The sequence below is a fragment of the Acyrthosiphon pisum genome, chromosome A2 (assembly GCF_005508785.2).
Source record: "Acyrthosiphon pisum isolate AL4f chromosome A2, pea_aphid_22Mar2018_4r6ur, whole genome shotgun sequence".
Classification (NCBI taxonomy): Eukaryota; Metazoa; Arthropoda; class Insecta; order Hemiptera; family Aphididae; genus Acyrthosiphon; species Acyrthosiphon pisum.
The window spans coordinates 46,483,990-46,507,342 of NC_042495.1; the positions used below are offsets into that span (position 1 = coordinate 46,483,990).

The 23,353-nt window shown below is 28.6% G+C and overlaps 3 protein-coding genes across 4 annotated transcripts in view; 1 reads left to right on the forward strand and 2 right to left on the reverse strand.

Annotated features, from left to right (window-relative positions):
• The window catches only part of LOC115034250, a 26,209-nt gene that overhangs the window by 1,241 nt on the left and 1,615 nt on the right, over positions 1-23,353 (reverse strand). The gene's annotated exons all lie outside the window — the stretch shown is intronic.
• LOC100159724 (zinc finger protein 391) lies at positions 910-9,494 on the reverse strand. Its single transcript, XM_001949472.5, has 6 exons — positions 9,337-9,494; positions 8,222-8,366; positions 8,002-8,157; positions 7,401-7,541; positions 6,830-7,321; positions 910-1,659 (listed from the first exon to the last, which is right to left on the reverse strand). Exons 2-6 carry the CDS (start codon positions 8,348-8,350, stop codon positions 1,105-1,107), a joined length of 1,473 nt encoding a protein of 490 aa, XP_001949507.1. The 5' UTR covers positions 8,351-8,366; positions 9,337-9,494; the 3' UTR covers positions 910-1,104.
• On the forward strand, positions 9,675-17,025 carry LOC100161778 (protein SMG7). 2 transcript variants are annotated; one of them, XM_008189436.3, is made up of 18 exons: positions 9,675-9,790; positions 10,130-10,336; positions 10,411-10,495; positions 10,566-10,694; positions 10,810-10,931; positions 11,009-11,173; positions 12,127-12,309; positions 12,409-12,598; positions 12,662-12,836; positions 12,945-13,079; positions 14,993-15,068; positions 15,137-15,247; positions 15,311-15,435; positions 15,515-15,636; positions 15,717-16,048; positions 16,182-16,314; positions 16,382-16,540; positions 16,603-17,025. In XM_008189436.3, the coding sequence occupies exons 2-18, from the start codon at positions 10,305-10,307 to the stop codon at positions 16,687-16,689; spliced, it is 2,361 nt and encodes a 786-aa protein (XP_008187658.1). In that variant the 5' UTR covers positions 9,675-9,790; positions 10,130-10,304; the 3' UTR covers positions 16,690-17,025. The 2 variants fall into 2 exon arrangements, with proteins under 2 accessions (XP_008187658.1, XP_008187656.1); XM_008189434.3 differs by lacking the exon at positions 9,675-9,790 and adding an exon at positions 9,889-10,018.

Sequence of the window (23,353 nt, forward strand, 5' to 3'; positions counted from 1 at the left end):
AGCATTTAAAGTTCAAATTTCGTCAAAATTTATCATATTAAAAAATTTACAAATTATTTTGCAGTTAAAAATGTATAAAATGTTCAATTTTTGTAGGTACATTTAAAACAAGATTCCACCTAAAAAGTTCGGAGTGTTCATGCTGCAACCAAAAAATCTAAAAAAATATAGGTATATACATAAAAATTGGTTTTTTTTTTGTAGTTATTTGAAGTTTATGTTTGGACAAAATTAGATATTTAAACGAATAAGAATGATTTTAGTTGTGTTATAATTTTAAAATTTATTTGTGGGCATTTAAAATTTCTAAGATACATTATTAATTATTATATACAAATAATATTAATTATACTTACCGGCTACCGTATTAATCACAATAATATAAATATAATATAAAATATCCTTGGTTGACAAACCGTATCCGAACATGTTTTGTGATGAACTTTGTTAGGTTAGCTAATTATTACAACCAAATTCGGTACAATTTTAAATTACATTATAATATGGGACTAAAACAATTCAGGAATATTTAACAATTAAGTAAAATATTCATGAGTTCCAATAAGATTCAATTTTTATAGATGAATTTTTGGTTAGGTATATTTAACGGATGAACGGCATTTAAAGCAAGACCAGATGTCCTATAGCGGTTTAGTGGTAAATAGACAAAAATACTCAATTAAAATAAAGTTTAGTTTCCAAATTGAATTTATTTACATAATTACACATAATTATAGGTACACATGATAGCCTTTCAAACTATCAATTTCAACTTTATGATAATATAATATTATTAACACCATAATGGCATAATATTGAAGTGTAATAAGTATAACATATTATGTGTAGTTTTATTACACAAAATTAAAATTAAACAATAATAATTAATAGTTTATCATAATAATAATATTAATCTATATCGTATTTGACAATTAGCATTATGTAAAATGTACATATATTGTAAAAAAAAAAATTAATATGATGTTTAGTAATAAGTATGATGAATTTAACAATAGTCTAAGACTTAATAAAATAAACATAACTTTTTTACACCTGTATAATTTATAATATGTAACGTTCAATTAAATCGCTATTGACTTACGATTAAAGCATTGAACTACTTTCTGTTTCGTTTCCGTTTTCTGAACTTTCATAACTGTTGGAGACATCATAACAAATTTCCTGTAGTTCATTTATACTTACATTTTTATACTGTGGAGATTTATTATTAACGGAAATTACTAAATCGGAATTTTTTATTTGTGAATTGGACCTTCGTGGCGGCTTATTATGAACATTAGTGTGCTTGAGCATGTCATTCTTTTGTGTAAAACCACGTCCACAGATTGGACATTTGTATGGTCTTTCACCAGTGTGTGTACGCATGTGAACTCGCACTTTTTCAGGTCTTCCAAAGCGCTTGAAGCAGATCTCACACTGGAATGGCTTCACTGGTTCATGGACCATTTGATGCTGGCGTAAATTAGCTAAACAACGAAATGTAGCACTACACATCGGACATCCAAATGGACGTTCACCTGTATGAATACGCCTGTGAGTGTCACGTGTCAGTTTCGAGTTGAATCCTTTGCCACAAAATTCACAGTGATGAGTTGTCTCTCCTGTATGAGTGCGTTCATGATATTGTTTTGATGAAATCTATAACAATGATATTATGAAAATAGTAATTTATAATAATATAAAATATATCAAAATATATCAAAACATTACATTTTATATAATAATATTTAAAACATCCTAGCACAACAGGGCTCCCACAAGGAGGGGGCTGTTGGACCTGTAGTATAGGGACCCATTGAAATTAATTTGCCAATTTATGAAATTTTGATAGGAATACCTGAATACCTACTAATTTTATATTAAACTAGCTGAATAACCCGGCGTTGCCAGGGAAAAAAATTGTGATTAATTAACTCCTTATGGGTGTAATTCGCTCTGCATAGGTATGGAAGCAAAATCATATTATATTTTAATTTTTAGCCATGCCGCGTGGCGTTGCCCGTGAGTTTCGCTTATGGTAATTCAAACAGTATATTTAATATATAATTATTAATTACTCCACTAAAACGCGACATTTTTGAAAATCGTTTCTTATTGCACGGTGAACATATGAGAAGAACCTCTATTCCAAATTTAAAGTTTGTACGTTATGTAGTTTTTGAGATATAGAGATGAATGAGTCAGTGGTATTAGGATTTTATAAGTATAGATCATATCTTATGATATAAATGTATATAAATATAATAAATTAATTAAATTGTAAGTTGTGGGTTAATACCATTGATTAACTAGAGGCTAGAAGCTAGATATCGTGGGACGTGGCTAGGTAAATTGGGTCCGCGATAATTTGGGTACGTTTTGAAGGACGCATGTAAGCTCCGCCACGAGAACCTTTTTTTAGTGTAAGCTCCACCAGGAAAATAAAACAGGTAAAATTGGGTTCATGTAAACTCTACCAGTGACATAAATCAGGTAAAATTGAGTTCATGTGAACTCCACCGGTGAAAAAAATCAAGTAACAGTATACACTATACAATTAGGTAATATAATATACGGATTATTATTTAACAAAAAATCATAATTTTACAATAATAATAATGCTTATTAAATAAGTATATGCCATTTACCCACAATAACTGAGTACATAAAAAAAATATCAATCAACTTCTTCGACCACATCGATTTTGCTCACAGTGCGAAATATTACAAGCTAAGTGACCCATCTTCTGTACGCCGACTCAAGCGTGGACGCCCACATGACCTGTTGTTATAACTATTATTTATTTATTTAATTTTAATTTAATTTTCTTCTGATTGTAAATACTTTAAAACGTAGCCAATAGTATCTTTATTATTAATATTTATTTATTATATTATTACTAATTGTCATCTATTTTTCCAAATGCTAAAAAAAATGTAATTCAACAACAATAAGTTAAGATGACTTACGTCAGTAAAACTTTAATTAATAAAAAATTAAAAAAAAAAAAATAAGAATATGCCAAAAAATATAAAATACTTAAAAATAAAAATAATAATTGTTCGAACAAATAATACAAATTGCAATGGCCAGTATTATAATAAAAAAATAATGATAGACAATTGTATTAACTATTAGGTAATCAATGTAAGTACCTATATTATATTATTATGACTCTATATGTTATAACTTATAATATTTTGAACTGTGAGCAAAAATTATGAGATACAATTTGTAGCTATTCAAACCAAGCCTAATATAAATCCATTATTATAACTATTTAGTATTTTATAGCTTTCTCTAACACAATAATATTGAATTCTTGAGTTTACTTAGTAGAGAAATATTATTTAGTTTTACAAAAGGAAGGTCTTAATTGCTGGCGGAGTTTCTATATACCCATTCGAGGTAAGAAAATAAAACTGGCAGAGCTTACATTAGAACTTTTCGTTACCTTTTATTTATTTATTTATTTATTTATTTATTTACGGACAAATTGTCCAATTTCAAATATATTTACGATAGTGACACTATAGTAACTATAGTAATTTACAATAAGTTGAGCATTAGTTACAATATACAAAAAATAACTTAAAATGAACAGAAGTCATACCTTATATCTAAATATATAGGTATATGATAAACAATGAAATACAAGATAATACAAATTTAGAGAATACAATTAATTAAATAAATGATGATCATTAAGATTGTTACCATAAGACATTAAAATATTGATTGGGTGATTTAACATGTAGCTTTGGGAGACTGGATGAATATAAAATAAATTATTATTACGAGTATTATGGTTAGGCACTTTGAAATTTATAATACTTAATATGAACGAATCATCAATTTCATTGTTCAATAGTTCTAACCAGTATTCTATCAGAGTTTACAAACGCCTGTTTTAAAAGCGGTAAGTTGTGTCCCGGGTAAAAAAATGATAGTAGGTAAGTTAGATACCGGCTTTACACCCACTTACCCACCTTACCAAGTGAAAAGCAAATAGTTATTTTGCGATTATATACTCAACACTTAAACCTCACCTGATGCTACATTTCCCCCCAAATATTTGTTCCGAATTTACAGTTACCGCCGTGCGGACAACAAATGGTTGGTTAAACTGACGCTTTTACAGCCCTTGTCCTAATATTTTTAATCGTGTCGACAAACTATTAGAAGTTTAGTCAGAGATGCATGTAAAATTACGAAAAAGAAAAGTACACTCGATAAAGAACAACACTTAAGGGAACAAAATTAATACGATAACCCGATTTGAGCTTGTTAAATACCTATCATTTAAGTTTTACTAAGAACATAATATTTTAATTAACACATACATTTTAATTTATAACATAATTATAAAATTTGACTTCTAATAAAGATTATTAGACATTAAAAAAGTGGGATGAACGTATAATAATATTTTTTTCTGAGACTCAACCTACCTACTACCTTTTTTTTTTCTGGGACCCAATTTACCAATCCCGTATGGGCTGGGGCGGACTAGCTAGGCACTAAGGTGATCGCTGAGCGACTTACCTACTAACTTTTTTCTATCATGGCACATTCTGTGCCAGATCCAGTGCTTAATTTTGGGGGTGGAATGGCATGGGAGGGGCAAACTCCCCCTTTCCCTCTCCCCTAGATCAGCACATTATTATTAATTATTATAATTCCGGCAGTCCATAGGCAGAAATCCGTTAAAATTTCAGGGGACCAACATTATTAATATCAATATGAGGGGGCTAAGCTCCCTAAAGCCCCCCTCCCTTAATTTAAGTACTTATCAAGACCAGAAACACATACATGTATACACAGATATTCTAATCTTTATTTTATTATCTATTCTATGGCCAGCGAGATAATCGACAAAAATTTGTTTTTCTGTAAATCTCCACTCGATACGACCACGTATCAACAGCAGTGTTTCTTGGGGACGTGCAGAATCGACAATATTCTCACTAGGCAGAGTAAAGTAATATTATATTTTTATATTATTTTTCTTTCAATATCTAACAAGATCTTATTCTATTATATGAAACAACAATACCGTTAAAACGTGTCAGGCCTGTGTTAAAAAAAGTCAATTTTTAAAATCAAAAAATTCACGTTTTAACGGTACACATTTAAAATTTCCCAGCATGCCCTCTGGAAAACAATGACTCTCAACTCCTAATTCTTCTGAGTGGAAATATTGAAACAATAAAAGTCAAGCATGTACTAAATATGAAATATCTATTTTAAAGCTGTTGAAAGCGGACCATTTTCAACGTGCGTCTTACAAATCTATAACATAACAAATTGTAAGTTCTGAATAATGTATTCACTGTGTAATGTTCAATTTTAAAGTGAATTGACCAATTACCAAATATAGAAGTAATAATATTATCTAGCCGATGACATAGGTTTTCTTATATTTTAATTTTAAAGCGAGTTATGACCATTTTAAAATGTACAAATAATTTACTATTTTAAAATGCTCATGACTTGTTTTAAAATTCAAATATTAAAAAAAACCTTAGAGAGTTTGATTTAGGCAATATTCTATATCCACCGAGAATGCAGCTGTGGCCTGTGACTTATCATTAAAGAGCGTTAGTTCCCCAAGCACTTTATGTAATTAAAGATACATTACGACTAAGATTCTTGGAAATCTATAAACTGCTTTATAAGATGTATCCTTTAACAAATTGAGAATTTGTAAGTTATTTTGCAGTTCAAAATATATAAAATGTTCAATTTTTATAGCGAAGGATTAAAAATGTAAAACAAAGTTAATTCAAATTTAGACGAAATTAAATATTTAAACAAAGAATAAGGATTTTAGTTGTTTTGTTGTAATATAAAAATATTATTCCTAGGTACTTGAAACTTTTAAAATGTATCATTATATTTTATACACACAATAACATTTTCAAATGCAAGTTTTTCTGCAAAACTTAATTTTATCTACTATAGCACTAAGTACTAATGCATCATAGTAAAATAAATTACTTTAACCACAATAATATCATTAAATACACTTAGTAATATTATAGGCTGACAGACCATCTTCGCACAGAATCGTTTTTCGTATACAATGATTTTATATAAAATTTAAATTTAATACATCCATCACAGTGACTTTTCTAGATACCTAATGTACAGCAAAGAGTTACCCACTTGCTTGGTATTATATTTTTTCAAGGGTGAAGTTGGGTATATATTTAAAATTGGATATTGGTTAATACAAAATTAATAGACTCAAAAACTACTGGACCGTTTTCAATAAGTTATATAAATAGGTTCCTTGAGATTTGGGGGAGGTGTTTATAGTTAATTTTTCAACTCCTATACATAGCTAAAAGATAGCTCACACATGATATTTTTTTCAGCTCTCAAAAAAATAATATTTTTTTGTATATTTAAATGGGTGCCATTGGTTACATATTATTACTTTCAGGCCCGTCGTTAGATATTTTCTGCCCTTAAGCAAACACTTTAATGCCGTTATTCTCCACCGATATTTATTTAATTTTGCCCCCTTCAATTTCTTTAAAATTGTATGCCGCCCTAAATCAACACAATATACCTTGCTTGTGCCCTAGTGGCGGGCCTGATTATTGTACAATTATAATTAGTAAAAATATGGCAATTGTGTACATTTTAGTACTTATAAAAAAAAACAAATATTTAACACAGGCAACAACAGGCAGCAAACACAGCTAGTAAATAAATAAATAGTTAATTTTAATTTTAATAAATAAAGAGTATATAGTGAAATTAAATTAGTGTCCAATTTAAAATTATTATATTGAACCTTATATTAATTAATATACTGACCTGTGAAAATGTTCTGTCACAAAACTTGCATGCATGAGGTTTTTCACCAGTATGAGTTCGTTGATGAATTGTAAATGAAAGTCTGTTTGCCAACACTTTTCCACATTCTTGGCAAGTAAATCTTTGACGATCATTTTTATGTTTGGCTAAATGATCGAGTAGTCCAGATACCCGATTAAACATAGTAGGGCAAAAGTCACAAAGATATTCATTTCGAGTATAGTGTGTAGCAATATGACGTTCAAAATGCAACATAGAATCATATTTAATAAAGCAATGGAAGCATTCCATTTCTTCAGGATTATGTTGAATAAATATGTGACGGCGCATTTTGGCTTCCGTATTAAAAACACGCTGACATTTGGCACATTGAAATTTACCATTGTCCTCATCATCCTCTACAATTTTTTCCATGTCTAAGTCTAACTCGTCAACAGATGCATCATCATATAGTTGATCAGTCCCAATACCAACAACATCCACTGGTTCGTACTAAAGTAAAAGTAAAAGTAACATTATTGTAATTAAATAACAAAATTAATAAGTACATAGCAATAAAAAAACATAATACTTCTAAATATTCTTCTTTAACTGTAACAATTCCTCCACAATCATCTTCGTCAGCAGAATTTATATCCATAATTCCCATAGATGCTATATTTTCCTGATCCACATCTTCAATATTTTCATCTTCATTATTTCCCAGATTTACCTATTATAATAGCAGTATGGTTTATTATACGTGTTTTCGATAAGATTACGAAAGCATATGGTTTCCTGACTGTTTACTGAAACTACATATTATGAAGTTTGTTCATTGCCAAAACAAGGTTTATGGTACCAGAAACACCAAACCGTTGAAAAAGGTGGTTAGCAATAGGAGGCTAGGAGCAAATGTTTTAGTCAACAGTTAACAGTTTTAACATAAAATTACCACAAAAATAATTTATAGTATACTGTTCGGTTTCATTACTTTCAGGAAAATGCGCTCAAAGTTAATAATTAAATATTGCTAAGAACCTATCAATGATAAGTTCATCTAATAATGATATGATATGATTTAATATAGTTCTAAATACAAAAATAGAAAGAAAATAATATCTAGTGATGTATACATGAATTATTGAAGTATAGAAGAACAAATAGTATTTTTTTAATAGGTGGGTACTTACAAAATTATAGGAATTATTTTTTATTTGTTTTTTTTTCATAACCTCTTCTAATGTTTTATTCATTTCAATAGTTGATACTATTAAGCAATGACAATTTTCTAGCCGGTTGATGCACAAATTACATAGTTTGAGTGGTAGGTTATCATTCTTGGAAACCTATAATTTAAAGATGGTAAGACAAGGTTCGAAACAAAAAATTGAATAAATTGTTTTAGTTAACTGTAATAGGAAGGTAGGTATTAATTTTTTCTTCAAGCTGTAAAGTCACTCCATCGCGGCCAAATATTTCAACATCCGCTGTGTTACCGCAGGTACGGCAAATATCCCATCTATCTCTTTTTTTGTTCATTTTCTTTCTTTATAATCTAAAACACATTTGTATCAATGATCGAATTAGTATACACTATAGTTTTAAACAAAAAAAGTAAAGTAGTTTATCTAAACATTAATTTAATGATAATATATTACCAAACAGACAACATTATAAGTTTCATTGGTAAGGTTAGATTATATACCTAATATTCAATGGAGAATGTATAATTTAAAAAACATTTATAATAAAATCAAAATATCATACAAGAACAAATTTTCTGCATTAGAAAATATCCTATATGGGCATATAGCAAGTTTAATGGAACTCAACTTCCATAGTTCAGAGTCCAGAAATCACCTATATCAGATTTTACAATGTATAATGAAGTTAAACTACAGCCTACTCAAATATTTTTTTCGGAAAAGATGTTTGGAGGCATATTATAAATTATTACAATGTACAATAATATTATGATCATTGGTTCAAAAAATTCGGGACACCGAGTACAAATTCATAGGAATCATTTGAGTTGGGCACTCAATCGTGACAATGTGTAGTGTGCAGACTGAATAAAACCATATAATTTTAATGAAAAAAAATTAGGAAAATAGGTTTTATTAAGCGGTCTGTTTTTACTTTTTTTTCTCAATTTACAGCCAGCAAAATAAGTATGTTTCATTTTTTTTCCTATTACCCACATATTATAATGTTACACAGCAATATAATATTAACATAAACAGGACGCAAGTCGCCATTAGACTTTGCCAATTTGGAAGTTTAGCAATCGCAATTCGCAACTCGAAACTCGAAAGTCGTTAAATAACAAAATCGAAGACGGATTTTAAGATAATTCCGCTTTGATAAATCCAATGAAGTTTCAAACGTCACACGAACCGCTCAAACTTCAAAGACATCACTGCGACAAGCGACAATGCAACAGCGAAAAACACAAAGAGCATCACAACGTACGCCCATACGTTTGGCTTTGCCATCGTATTTTTTTTCTGTTGTCTTTTACTCACCCAAGGAGAATTGATAAACCGGCGTGCGGTCGTGTTCACAATTCCCCAGTCCACGCAGCACGCTCCACAGACCTCTTTTGGACTTTCCGGTGGTCGACTGTTGACTGCGCGTCCGTCTAAGCGGAAATTTAAAGTCGCCGGAAAAAACACGGAGATATCATTAAGGAAACGTATTTTCGTCAGGGTATTGGAAAGCTAAAATCACATTTACAGAGACTATGTACCAACTTATCATTTTTATATTTCGTAATCATTTAATATAATATTTACGTACAATTGCGGCGATACAAGGTCGCCATGTTCAACGATGATGCGCTATTATTATTATTATTATTTTTGTTGTGGTGGTCGCCGCGAAACAGTGTGCCCAACGAGTGTTCGCTTCTCAACGGCGAACAGCAAGTAAAATACACAACATTAACTGAATTCGAAAAAAAGTCAACCAAACTGCCGAGTGAGTAAAGTTAGTATAGTCGTATAAAATTAACGCAATTCTATTTTACGCCAATGTGTTTTTTTTTTAAAAAACGCATTCAAATTTCAAACAACTCTTATCAGCCGGTGTTCTAAAACGACAATGGTCCCGCCGAAAGTGAGCGTTCCTCTATTATCATCTATGGTTGTGTATGTACTGATAAATGATAACGCGCGTGCCGAGGACGGATGTCCGATAGAGTAACTCGTACGTTGTAGTCGTAATAGTGCATATGACATCTGACATATTTTGGTGTATAACACTCCTCCTAATCCTTAAGTCTTAACGATATTATACCTAATGTATTGCGATACGTAGGTAATAACAATATTAATTATTGTCTTCAAATGCAAGAATGCCGACAATGATTGGACGGTAATGACTGGTCGTTGATGGTGTCCTGCTGTGTTTCTTTCCTTCGGCTCAGTGAGATCGTCGTCTGAACGAAAAATACATTCATACTGTTCCATGTGTGGGGGGATATTATTGCACCATGGTGTCCATCGCGGCCATCCAAACTTTGAAGTATGAATGCCCATTTGGGTGCTGCTCGATAAAGGATGTTGTTATTAATTTTACCTATGTATCGTCTATTCCAGGAAAGCCGATCAACTGAAAGAACAAATATGTACATCCAAAGATATAAACAGCCCAGAGACGTTGGCGTATCAACAGCAGTTGAGGGTATGCACACTTAAACACTTTATTGTTGCTTGTCAATTCTTTTTAATCACAATTTATTTCTATTTTTCAGATCATCTACCAGCAAGTGTTGACTTTGGACTTGGAATATGCACTGGACCAAAAAGTTGAACAAGACTTATGGAATCATGGATTTAAAAATAACATCAACAAGTTGCAACAACTCGCCAAAGACAAAAAGGTACCATCCACAAAGTTGACTGAATTAAATAACTACTAAATTTATACATTAATAGTTAATGAATTCACTTCACTGTATTATTTATTTATATCAATGGTTTTTACTTCTTTATTAGAATGCCAAACGCAATGAATGGAACGCACTATTCTTATCGTGCCTTGAGTCTGCATATGGCTTTTATCTTATGCTTTTGCACAGCATATGCTTGACATTTGATTTGGATCTACCATTTCATAAGTATGTAATAGCTAATGAGTAATGATTATTATTTATGGTACTCAATTTAGTTAATTATATATTATTAATATCCATAGAAAATTGTATGGATTTTGTGACACGGATGATAAGTCATTAGGATCAACATATTTACGAAAACCACAAAAAAGTTCATGCAATTACATTTGTCAATATTGTTTGGTACACCTGGGTGACATTGCTCGTTATCGTAATCAAAATAGACAAGCTGAATCGTTTTACAGGTACATAGTTTAAATGTAAATAAATTATAAACATTGTTATCTACTTAAATTAAACCACCTGTGTCCGCATTTTATCTCTGAAATATTAAAATACTTGTCTTCCTTACTATTACTATTTAATTGTCATGTTATATTAGAAAATAGTACTTATTACAAAACTATTTTTACATAAGTACATAATAGTTAACTCAGCTCTTTGTAAAATCATCTTTAGATTATAACAATAATTTCTTTTAAAATGCATACACTTGTTCCATTAATCCTTATCTATACTCTATTCAGAATAAAAAAGGTACCGAGCAGCTGACTTGTGTGCATGGTTGTGGCTTCGTTCAGAATGCCGAACCAAGTGGTTGACTTGGTGAAAGAAGCATCTGAACACCGCCGGATGAAAACATGTCGTCGCCCGGTACCTTTCTTATTCTGACTAAAGTTTAGTAATGCTTACTTTTTAAATATAAATATAAATATAACTATAGTCTATTCAGAAGACTTGCCATATTAGATTCAAACCCCTGAACCGGTGGCACAACGTTTTTGTCCACTGTTGATTATTTATGGTAGGGACTGAGGAATTCTGAAAAAAGTATAGATATATTATCATTAAAAACAAACAAACTTATTAGTTATTAGGTATTTTATTTTATTTAAAAATTGATAAAAACTGAATTATTACTCTTGTTTTATATAGAAAACTTTATTTAGTGGCATGTTATTAAATAATCATAACAAATACTAAATAATGCATGATATGCCACTAAAGTAATAATTGTTTTAAACAAATTAATATTAATTAATACAACAATAATTTTAAATTAAGATAGAAATGTTAAACTTAAACAGTGTTGTAAAAAAACTACACTAATAATTGAAATAATTATCAAATAAGTTTGATGTGTATTTACCTTAGAAAATGTATATTATTTTAACACAAACAATATACTTTTATACAGACATGCCATTCAATTAAGCCCTAACAGTGGACAACCTTACAACCAATTGGCTCTACTGGAAGCATCACGAGGAGATAGTTTGAGCACAGTATTTTATTACATGAGAAGCATTAATGTTAGACACCCATTTCTAGCAGCTGTCAATAATCTAAATTTCACATTAAATAAATATATTAGCTCTAGGTAAATATAATACAGTTAAAAAAAAAAAAATTTTAAATTCTACAAATCAACTAATAATTTGTTTTGGTACATTACTATTTATGTTTTATTGTTTTTTAGTCAAGACATGCTGTATAAAACAAAAATCACTAGTACTGAATTTATTCAACTATTTCTCGCATTCCATGGAGTGTTGATGTCAAAAGATATAATGAAACGTCAAGCTTGTGATGGATACATCAAAAGTCTTTCCTTGTCATTTACACCACATATTGCTACTGAATCATTTTCGTCATTTAAATTACAGCAGGTTATTATTAATATTATTATTGTTATTAATATTTACGTATCTTATATATATAATTATTCTTAGATGGTGGCTATTAATATGTTGGCATTTAACTATATTGGAAATGAATCTACGTCAATTAAAATGCAGTGTTTTCCTGTTGTTGATTTACTGGCCACTTTCCTTAATGCTTTTTTACTTCCACTGTACACAATGAAAAAAAGTCAAAATATCTCAGAATACTATACTTTGCCTGCAGGTAATAAAAAAAAAAATACCCAATTCATTCAAAGAAAAAACTTATTTAAATTTTATTAAACCATCAATATCACATGTTGTAACTCAAATTTATACTTTATTTTTACAGTCAAACTAATTCTGGATTGGATAAGAAGTGATATAAGTGTTCTAAATTCTCCTGGTTTTAAAAGTCGCTTACAAATCTGGCCTGGACTTTGCAAACTATTGAACGGACTATCAAATGATCTAAACAATGACGATTGTGAGTTACAATCTATTGTATAATTAATTGTCTTAAACTGTTGTTATATTGCCCAGTGAAAAATTAATTTTTTGTTGATCTACCATACCTGAAGGTACTTTCGTATATATATATATATATATATATATTATATTGTATTACAATAAATTAGTGTGAACACCACAAACCAATACCATTATTTTTTTTATAGATTCCTAGTATATTGTTTCAAAGGCAGATGAAAAAATTTAAAAATTCATAGTCTCAATTTTTTTATAAACATTTAAAGTTCAAATATTGACAAAATAAGTAAAAATATCAAAAATTTGTAAATTATTTTGAGTTAGAAATTCATGAAAAAATTTTCTTTTTAAATCTAAGATTTGAAAATGTAATACATGATAATTTATAAGTTTGTCTTTCTTTATCAAAAAAAAAAATGTCTACAAGAAAGTCAAATTAAATTTTTATGAGCGTTTAAAGTTCATATTTTTCCAACAATTGATATTCACTCGAATTCTCGTGTAACGAATTTCTTATTTTATTGAAATTGAAAAACGAATGACTGTAAATACTTAAAATTTTTTTTTTGGGTAAAAAAGCGTGAAAATGTAATGCAAGGCTCCTAATATATTGTTGCAATAGAAGTTAAAAAATATTAAAAATACATGGGCACAATTTTTTTTTTATAAGCATTTAAAGTTTGAATTTTGACTAAATTGAATAATTTATTTTGTAATTGAAAATTTTTAAACTTTCAACTTTTATAGCTAAGGATTGAAAATTTAAAACAAGGTTCCACGTAAATAGGTTATATATAAATTACTTTATTCACAATAATATCATCAAATATACTTAGTAATATAGGCTGACTGACAGTTTTTACTCAGAATCAATTTTCTTATACAATGATATTATGTCATTGAATTTAAATTTAACACCATCAATTACAGTGACCCACTTGTAACCTACTGTACAGCAGAGCGATGCCCACTTACCCACCTTTTTTACTTTTTATTTGATTAATGCACGATTAAATGTTTATTTTGTGAGTAAACAACCTTGACAATTTGATAGAAGGTTCCTGGTAAGTTTTTCTTTCAGAAAATATAATAAAATAAAACAAAAGCAAAAGATATTTGTATAATTTTTCAAAGTTCATCAAAATCACAAAAATTTGCAAATTATTATGTGAGTAATTCATAAAATATTTATTATTAATAGCCAATTCTCAAAAATTTAACAGAAGGTTTCTCATAAGTAGATCATGCGGTACCTAAAAATTGGACACTATTGTGATAACCTAGTATATTTAAGCCATGTGTATGATATTAATATAAATACTATTATAATAAATACAATATTTTTATCAAAAATTAATTCAACTTACTGTTTACGTACTTAAATTTAATTCAACTAATTGACAATTGTTTTTTTACATTATTATTACTTTAAATATATCAGCATAATAAATAAAATGTTCTAACAAATAACAAATTAAAATTGTAAAATGTATTACTATAATCGCAATTCAAATATACAGTCGATGCTCGATACTTCGAAAGACTTGACAACTTGAATTGTGTTTTATTCCCCCTAGAAAATTTTTCGCCTATAAATTAGTTAGATATCTTGAATAATACATATTTTAAAGTGAATTTTTATCCCCTTTTAACTTTGAGTTATCGCAACTCGACTGTATTATAAAATATACTTATTGATGTAGGCAGACGACTGTATTCGCTCAGAACTATTGTTATTTGTATGCAATGATTTTTCATTGAATTCCAATTTAACACATCCATTACAGCGACTTACTCGATGTCAACATACGTTCAACACATACTGTTTAACAGAGCGATTACCTACTTCCTCACTTTTTAATTAATATGATAATTCAAAATATATCTTAATAAATGTTTTATTACTATTAGATTCTCATATTCCTTTACCAGAAGATAGATTACTCCAAGGCTTTGTTATGTTGGAATCGGTACATTCTAAGCTCATGTAAGTTAAACTGTAGTAATTTTTATAACACTTTAATTTTATAAATATATCTTATTATTTTATCTTAGATTAAATGCTGATGATACTACAAAAATAAATGTAAATGCTCTAAGAGCTAATCGTTTAATTGATTTTGGTGTATGGTTTTCGTCTACTTCGTATTCATTAATTAAAGCAATGTAAGAATATTTGATTATTTTTAATTTGTATGCAATTAATCAATTAATTTTTTTTTTTGTCAGAAAAAAAGATAAAGGATGGAGTTTTGAAATAATACCAAATAGTTCGACCAGCTCTCATTCAATTGATCTCGCTGCTGATCTTGAAACATTATCATCATATCAACAACGGCAGTTACTTAATTCAAGTATGTTATTATAATAAATTATGATTAATAAGTATAATAAATAAATTGTTATTACCTTTATATGATATTTTATTTTTAGGTGAAAGAAAAAGTGGTATTTTAAAGCCCCAGTCCTCTAGTAACTCAGATATAAAACCAGTATTGCGTAATGTTGACTTTGATTCGATGTTCAAAAAAAATCAAGATGCTGAAGCCAAACAAGTAAATATCTTACTGCATAGTATAGGACAATATATATTACAGATTATTAATAATTAATTTGTTGTTTAAATAATGTGAAGGTAAAATTCCGGTCACCATCTCCGAGTTCATCGTCTAGCAGTGAAGCCAAATGGTCATTGGAAGACCTTGATCAGACTTCTTCAGAATTTGAAAAAGATCAAAATGCTGTAAAACCTACTCCTATTGGCTACCAATTGCCGCATCCTGTCAACAATTTAAACTCATCTCAAACTAATATTAATCCAGTTATGAATACTTTTGGTCAGCTGCATATGAGTGGATTTCCATCATCTTCTGAAAGTCAATTCAGGTTTGGTCAGCCATTACAAAATTTCTCTGCTTGGCCTCAGCCACCAGCCAGTTGGATTGATAGCATTAAACAACCTCAAAAGTAAGAAAATGTATTGTATTTCTAAAAACATTAATTTGATTTGTAGAATTGCATGAATACTCAACTCAAACTGTTTACATAATACAGTAATTTTACAACTATAATAATTTTGCTTAACCCTTATAATTTTTAGCAACCAACAGAATCACCCAATGTTTCCATTTATGCAAAACCAAGCTCCAATTGGGCAATACCCAAACGGCACTTGGTCAAATGTTAATCCTCCCCAAGTAACACATAATTCACCATTGCAAAATAATTTAAATGTAAGTATGAAGATTTAAAATAAATAAATAAAAAAAATAATATTAATTATCTTATACAATTTTTAAGCATTTTAATATAAGAGATGATCAACAACGTAATTATTACAATGGTGTAAACAACAGTCCATATTATTCACTATTTAATCAACCTAATGTTATGATGCCTCGTAATATGGATACAAATCAAGAGCCCAATAACAGATCATTTACTACATTCCATCAGCAGGTATTATTTGTTAAAAATAAAATAAAATTATCATACTTCACATATATTATTTTTTTTTATAGTCATTGTGGTCAGGACCAGGACCATCGCCACTTGAACGTTTATTGGAACAACAACGTGGTCGTGATGCCTCAGAAGGAGGGACATAATATAATGAAATGGAATTGAATTGAACTTAACCTGAAATTTTGATAAATTGGCTATCAATGATTATTAGACTATAAGCCTATTAAAGTTTGGCTGAAAATTTGATATTTGGAACTACTAAAATAATATCTTAACATGCTTAAGCTACAGTTTTAGCTTCGTGAAAAACATTGGGTTTGCAATTTACATGATTTTCATCTTACATTAGGTGTAAGGACTAAAGTTATTGTCTTATCTGTAGTGAACCAACTTACAACTATTTTACCTGATTCATAAATTATCAAAAGTTTGCTACAAATGATTTGATGTCTAATAAATTTTATATATTATTCAAATAACTTATTCTTTTGGTACAACATTTTTTCTTACTTTAATTTATTGATGTTTATTATTTATATTTGTACAAATGTTTTTCATTTTAATCCTCAATAAATTGTAAAATATTGTTTATTGAGAATTTAAAATAAAAAACAGATAAATATATCAACACTGTTTGTCCCTTGCTACAATGTATTTATTTATTTTCAATTTGTTAGATATTAAGATAATTGTTTCAGAGGTTAATTATGTATGAAATATAATATAAAAATTAATTTAAATTTTGAAACAATACATTTTTTCTTGTTAGAAAATGTAATCATAATTTTTGTTCAACATTCTAGACTGATATGTATGCATAGTTTTATAATGAAGGGAATACAAATGTGATGTTAATAATTCATATCAGACTGAATTAAAATTATATTTATGGCTATATTCAGTTGTTTTTAGGGACAAACTATTTTCATTCTAATTTTCTGTGAATGATAATTGTTTTATACTCGCTTGAAATAGTCATAGTTTTTTTTTTAATCAAATCATTTTTTTTAAAACTCCTTATTAGATTTACATTTCCCAGACAAATTAATACCTTTAAATTGTTAAATTATTTTTATGAGGAAAACTAGTAAATTATTTTTTTTATATATATATATAATATAAGTGATATGTAAAATTTGATTTTTACTACTAGTTAAGTCCTAGAAACCATTTTTTTAAAGTTCCTGTTCAGAACCCATAGCCCTAACCTTGGCTATTATTAAGTTAATTTTTATTATGTTTCTATTCTTATTATATTTTTGTTCAAAATATTGTTTTGTGTTATGTAGACATTTAGTTCATTTATTTTTGTAATGGTGTAATTAAAATTATTTTATGATGCATATAAACACTCTAAAATCACTAGCATTAGAAATACATTTTCTAGGAATCAGATAAACGAAAATAATAATAATAATATGTTTTCATGACAAATTCTTATTATACTTCAATAAAAATAATTGTTCACAATTTTGTAAATAGTGTTATTATTAAAGCTTCGCCCTAAATCAATATTCATATAATGGATATTTTAATAGCTATTAAATATTATCATTCATTATATAAGAATATTTTTTTATGTTAAAGCTAATGTGTGTTATTCAGATAAAGAAATTTAAATAGGTTAATGATTGTTAATAGTTTACTAACTTAAATAAATAAATTATAAAGTTCTGAATTGAATATAATTTATATACAATAACAACAGTCAACATGTATACTTTAATAAATAAATACAAATATTCAGAGGTGTCGGTAAAAAGCCCCTTATAACATAAATTCATAACACATTAATATTTTTTTTGCTTCTCAATTATTATTTAGCTCTACAATATTTCTGTCCTTAGTTGGGATAGATGATTGAAGCTGTTCTTCATTCTACAAATTTTCATACAACTATTTTTTTATTCAAAAACTTAATTGTAGGTACCTACTTGAAATTTTCATCAAATGTTTAAGTATTTTATCATTTTCTATACATGATAACGTTTCTAACATGTTTTGAATTTATAAACATTTTCAATTTTCAACTTTTATAGATTATTATTCTATAAAAATGTCAATAGTATTTTTTTTCGTTGGGTCAAAAAGCTTGAAAAATTAATACAAGGTTCCTTAAAAGCTGTTATAATATTAAAGATCCATAGCGGTGGGCACAATAAAGTTCACATAAATCTCAAATATAATATTCAAATTATTTTTTAATTAAACAATCACAAAATCTTCAATTTTTACACCTAAGAATTGAAAATTTAATACAAGGATTCTCATAAATATTTCATATTGTAACCAAAAAATATATAAACAGTTATTTTTTATAGATATTTTAAGTTCAAATTTGGACACAATTACATACTATTATTAAAACCAAGAATAACAATTTAAGTTATTTTGTTATAATTTAAAAATATTATTCGTGGATATTTGAGGCTTTTAAAGTACAATATTATACATATATGATATATATATTTTTTTCCATTGAACTTTAGTCCGGCAACTATGAACATTAGCTATTGTAGGGACTAGGGATCACCGTAGGTATGGTTGGTGTACGGTTGAAACAGTTGGTTAGTAACACGTGTATGGTGTAGGTATGTGTGACAAACTTTTTGCCTCAACGAACCCGGGTGGTCACCCATCCGGGAACTAATAGCAGTGGACTTTACTTACTCTCAATCATGTTGCGAGATTGATAACAGCCATCGCGCCGCGCCAAGCCCATTCTTAAAAAATATAGCCAGCTGTTGTAGTCTATGAATCTTCTTTGGTTTATCTAATCAAATCTTGACTGAGAAAAAAGATATGAGTTAGCGGATGTAGTTTGTAACCGGGTAGATAATATGTTCTTTTTTTTGCCCATGTTTTTCATCATTTTCTTGAGCGTTGTCATAACGTGCACGAGATTCTCCATGGTTTTATTGCACTATGCACGTATGAGTACAGAATACAGATTATTCTGTCACGGATGCATCGAACGTTTAATTTTAAATGCCGGTTAAAGCGTTGGATAATTACATTTTCCCGTAAATTGTCCAGTGGACAGTTAATGTTTTTTCCGACAAGTGGGCGAAAAAGTCGAAAAACCCCTGCTACGCAGCAGTTGGAACTCGGAATAGTTAGGTTCTGTCCAAATCAGATTAATATTTAATATCTATGCATGAACGTATCTATATAATAGTACAAATACAATAAAAGACTTATGGAAACCTACACACTGAAGGGATCAGTGGCGTCGTAAATAGCGATTTGATGAGGCGGCCACCTCATGCAATAGTGTGGGTGGATATCCCAATGACCCCAGTCTCCAAGACCTGGGGTCTAGACATCTAGACTGGCTTATAATTTATACTCTCGTAGTCACGTACGACCTGCGTTTAAAATGTGCAAAAAGATAAGTGTAAATTGTGACAAAAATGTTCTGTGGGTAGGTACTTATATTTAAATTTCAAGGTGGTTGCTTCATAGAAAAAAAAAAAGTTAACGTCACCACTTGGAGGAATGGAATGGTAATTATTGATCATCTCATAAGTGATGCATCTGGATATCGAATAGAGCGATCAAAAAGCGGTTAGGTTATAGATTGGCACCTAGCTCTTACCTATATACATATGGACAGTGATGGGTAAGTATATTTTTGGTAAATTCCATAGTTATTTACCAGGTATTTAAAATAAATACCCGGTAATTTGAGTAATTACTTCAAACAAAAAATATTCAATAACATTTTGTTCATCAACGAACAAAATATGTTAAAATTGTAGTGATCCAAGCCAAAATACCCATATTTAATTAAATACATTTTAAGTGGAAAGTTGGCTACATATTTTTTTCAAAATATCATTATTATTATTAATAAAAACAAAAAAAATATTTTTAAAACTAGAAAAAAATAAAATTTTCATAAGCTTACTGTTGTTATATTATTTAAAAGAAAATATAAAATAATTTTTTTTAAAAACACAAAAATATTAATTGAATAATGAAAATCTATATTCTATATTCTATATTTCGCGGACATTAGACGGTTATATTATATAAACCACGATTTATGATAAAACAGTATAGCCATATTTAAAAAAAAATACCCAATTTTTCAAAGGTAAATATTTACCCAAAATATATTTCTTACTCGTTGGGTATTTACCCACAGCCCATCACTACATATGAAAGTCGTACCGTAAGGTATTTTGTGACGTATCTGCCACGTGTGCGGTGTGCAAAAGGAACCGCATGGACCTGTAGTTGCGCCTAAAACAACATTTCTGTTTCAGGGTCAATATACCAATTGCGCTGTTTATTTATTTATTTATTTATTTATTTCAGGCACGTCAATTACAGTAAACTACATTAATAATATCCGGTAGTCGAAGTGGCTCGAAATACGTGGAGGGATGTCTTTCATATTTTATACAGTTTTCATAATTTATATTTTATATTATATTAAATTAATAATAAGGGGGATACATTATTTTTGACGAAAAAAGTGGAGGGATGGAAAATGTAAATTATAAAAAGTTGAGGGATGTCATCCCACCGTATCCCCCATTCCCCCCCACTTCAAACACTTATAATATCTAATATGTAGGTATACCAACTGAGCTACATGCTCATATCTGGTAATTGGTATACGATTTATATTTATTGAGTAAACACCTAAAGGCTCAAGTACAATACACCATAATATATATAAAATTACCAACTGAGCTACACGTTCATATCTGGTAATTGGTATACGATTTATATTTATTGAGTAAACACCTAAAGGTTCAAGTACAATACACCATAATATATATAAAATTACCAACTGAGCTACACGTTCATATCTGGCAATTCAAATGTATCTTTGCGGAGAGAGAATCAAGCAATTACTAAACAATATTTTTAAAAAAAGCACACATTGTAAAACAAATATTTTTTTCTGTGCTCAAAATCTAAAAGGTTAATGAGGATCTAGCTCCCATATTTTCCGTGGGTAGGCCCCTTAGGGGGAAGTAATTTTTTTTCACCGGAGCTTAGGGGGCGCCAATTTTTTTTTGCACCGGGGCGCAAAATGTCTAAATGCGGCACTGCCTATACGCTTTAGAAAATTACTAAGAATTGGACTCACAAAGTACCGACTAGACTCATTTTCTTATCAGAAAAGATACTCGAAGCATTTTATATTTTTATCCGCCCCAAAAGGTAATGACAGACACAAAATTAAAAAAAAAACATTATTGTAAACTATAAATACATTCATAGTTCCTCTCAGAATCTCAAAATATCAATAATGTATTAACATATAACATATTTGTAGATAACAAAAATAAGTTACTGTTACCTCCTTAGGTATACCTCCTTAGGTAAATTGAAATAATAATAAATTATTCTTTATTTTGTAAACCAGAGCCTCGGTAGCTGCATATATGGACCATTGGGTTGTGCCACTTGTGGTATCTATATTATTTATATTATTATTACATGGTTTTCAAATCGGTATAATGATTAATGAATCGGAATTCAAAAAATAATTTAACTTTTAATGAGTAAATACTCTGAAAATTACCAGCCTGCACATTATTTAAACTTAAAATCAAAGTTAATTGATAACTTCTATTATATATTAAAATGTATAAGACGTATATAATGAAAAATAGATTTTTTGAACATAATATTTTAACCATCTTTAATGTATATTCTTACCAGATTTTAAAGGATGAATATAATATTCAAATATTAAAAAGGTGGGTAAGTGGATGTCGCTCTGCTATACGGTAGGTTACAAGTGGGTCACTGTATAATGGATAGTATTAAATTTGAATTCATTGATATAATATCACTGTCTAAGAAAAACGATTCTGAGCGGAGACGGTATGTAAGTCTAGATATTAGACATACATATTTAGGTATACTTATCTATAGTATTATTAATAATTTTCAAATTAATCATATCATAATATCCATTAGTTAACGCGTTATACATCAACAACAAACCGCGGTACCATCATAGATATATAATAGTATACTTTAGAAGTTTCAAGTACCCACAAATAATATTATACAAATATACAATCACAACAAAATAACTAAAATAGTTATTCCAGGTTTTTTAATATGTAATTTCGTCTAAATTGGAAATTAAAATGACTATAAAAATAAACTGTGCTTATGTATTCTTAGAATTTTTGGTAACAGAATTAAATATTTACGTGAAAACTTGTTTTAAATTTTCAATCTTTAGATATAAAAGTTGAACATTTTATAAATTTTTAACTACAAAATAATTATTCAATTTTAAATTTGATAAATTTTGTCAAAATTTCAACTTCAAATGCTTATAAAAAATAATTGTGCCCATGTATTTTTAATATTTTTCAACTGCTATTGTAACAATGTATCAGGAGCCTTGTATTAATTTTTTACACTTTTTGGCCCAATAGATAAAACTTTATTGATATTTATAGAAAAAAAACTAAAAAAATTGAAAACTTACAATGTCCGTAAACAGCTCAAAAAGAGTCAAATTATTTTCAAAATTTTATCGTATATAGGAAATGCTAATATAAACATTCAGTGAAATTTTCAAATATCTACAGTCATTCGTTTTTTAATTACAATAAAATAAGAATTTTGTCACATGAGAAATCGAGCGAACATCAAATGTTGTAAAAATATGAATGTCAAACGCTCATAAAAATTTAGTTTGAGTTTCTTATAGACATTTTTTTTTTTGATAAAGGTAGATTAACCTATAAGGAATCTTGTATTACATTTTAAAATCTTAGTCTCTAAAAAGAAAAATTTTTACGAATTATTAATTCAAAATAA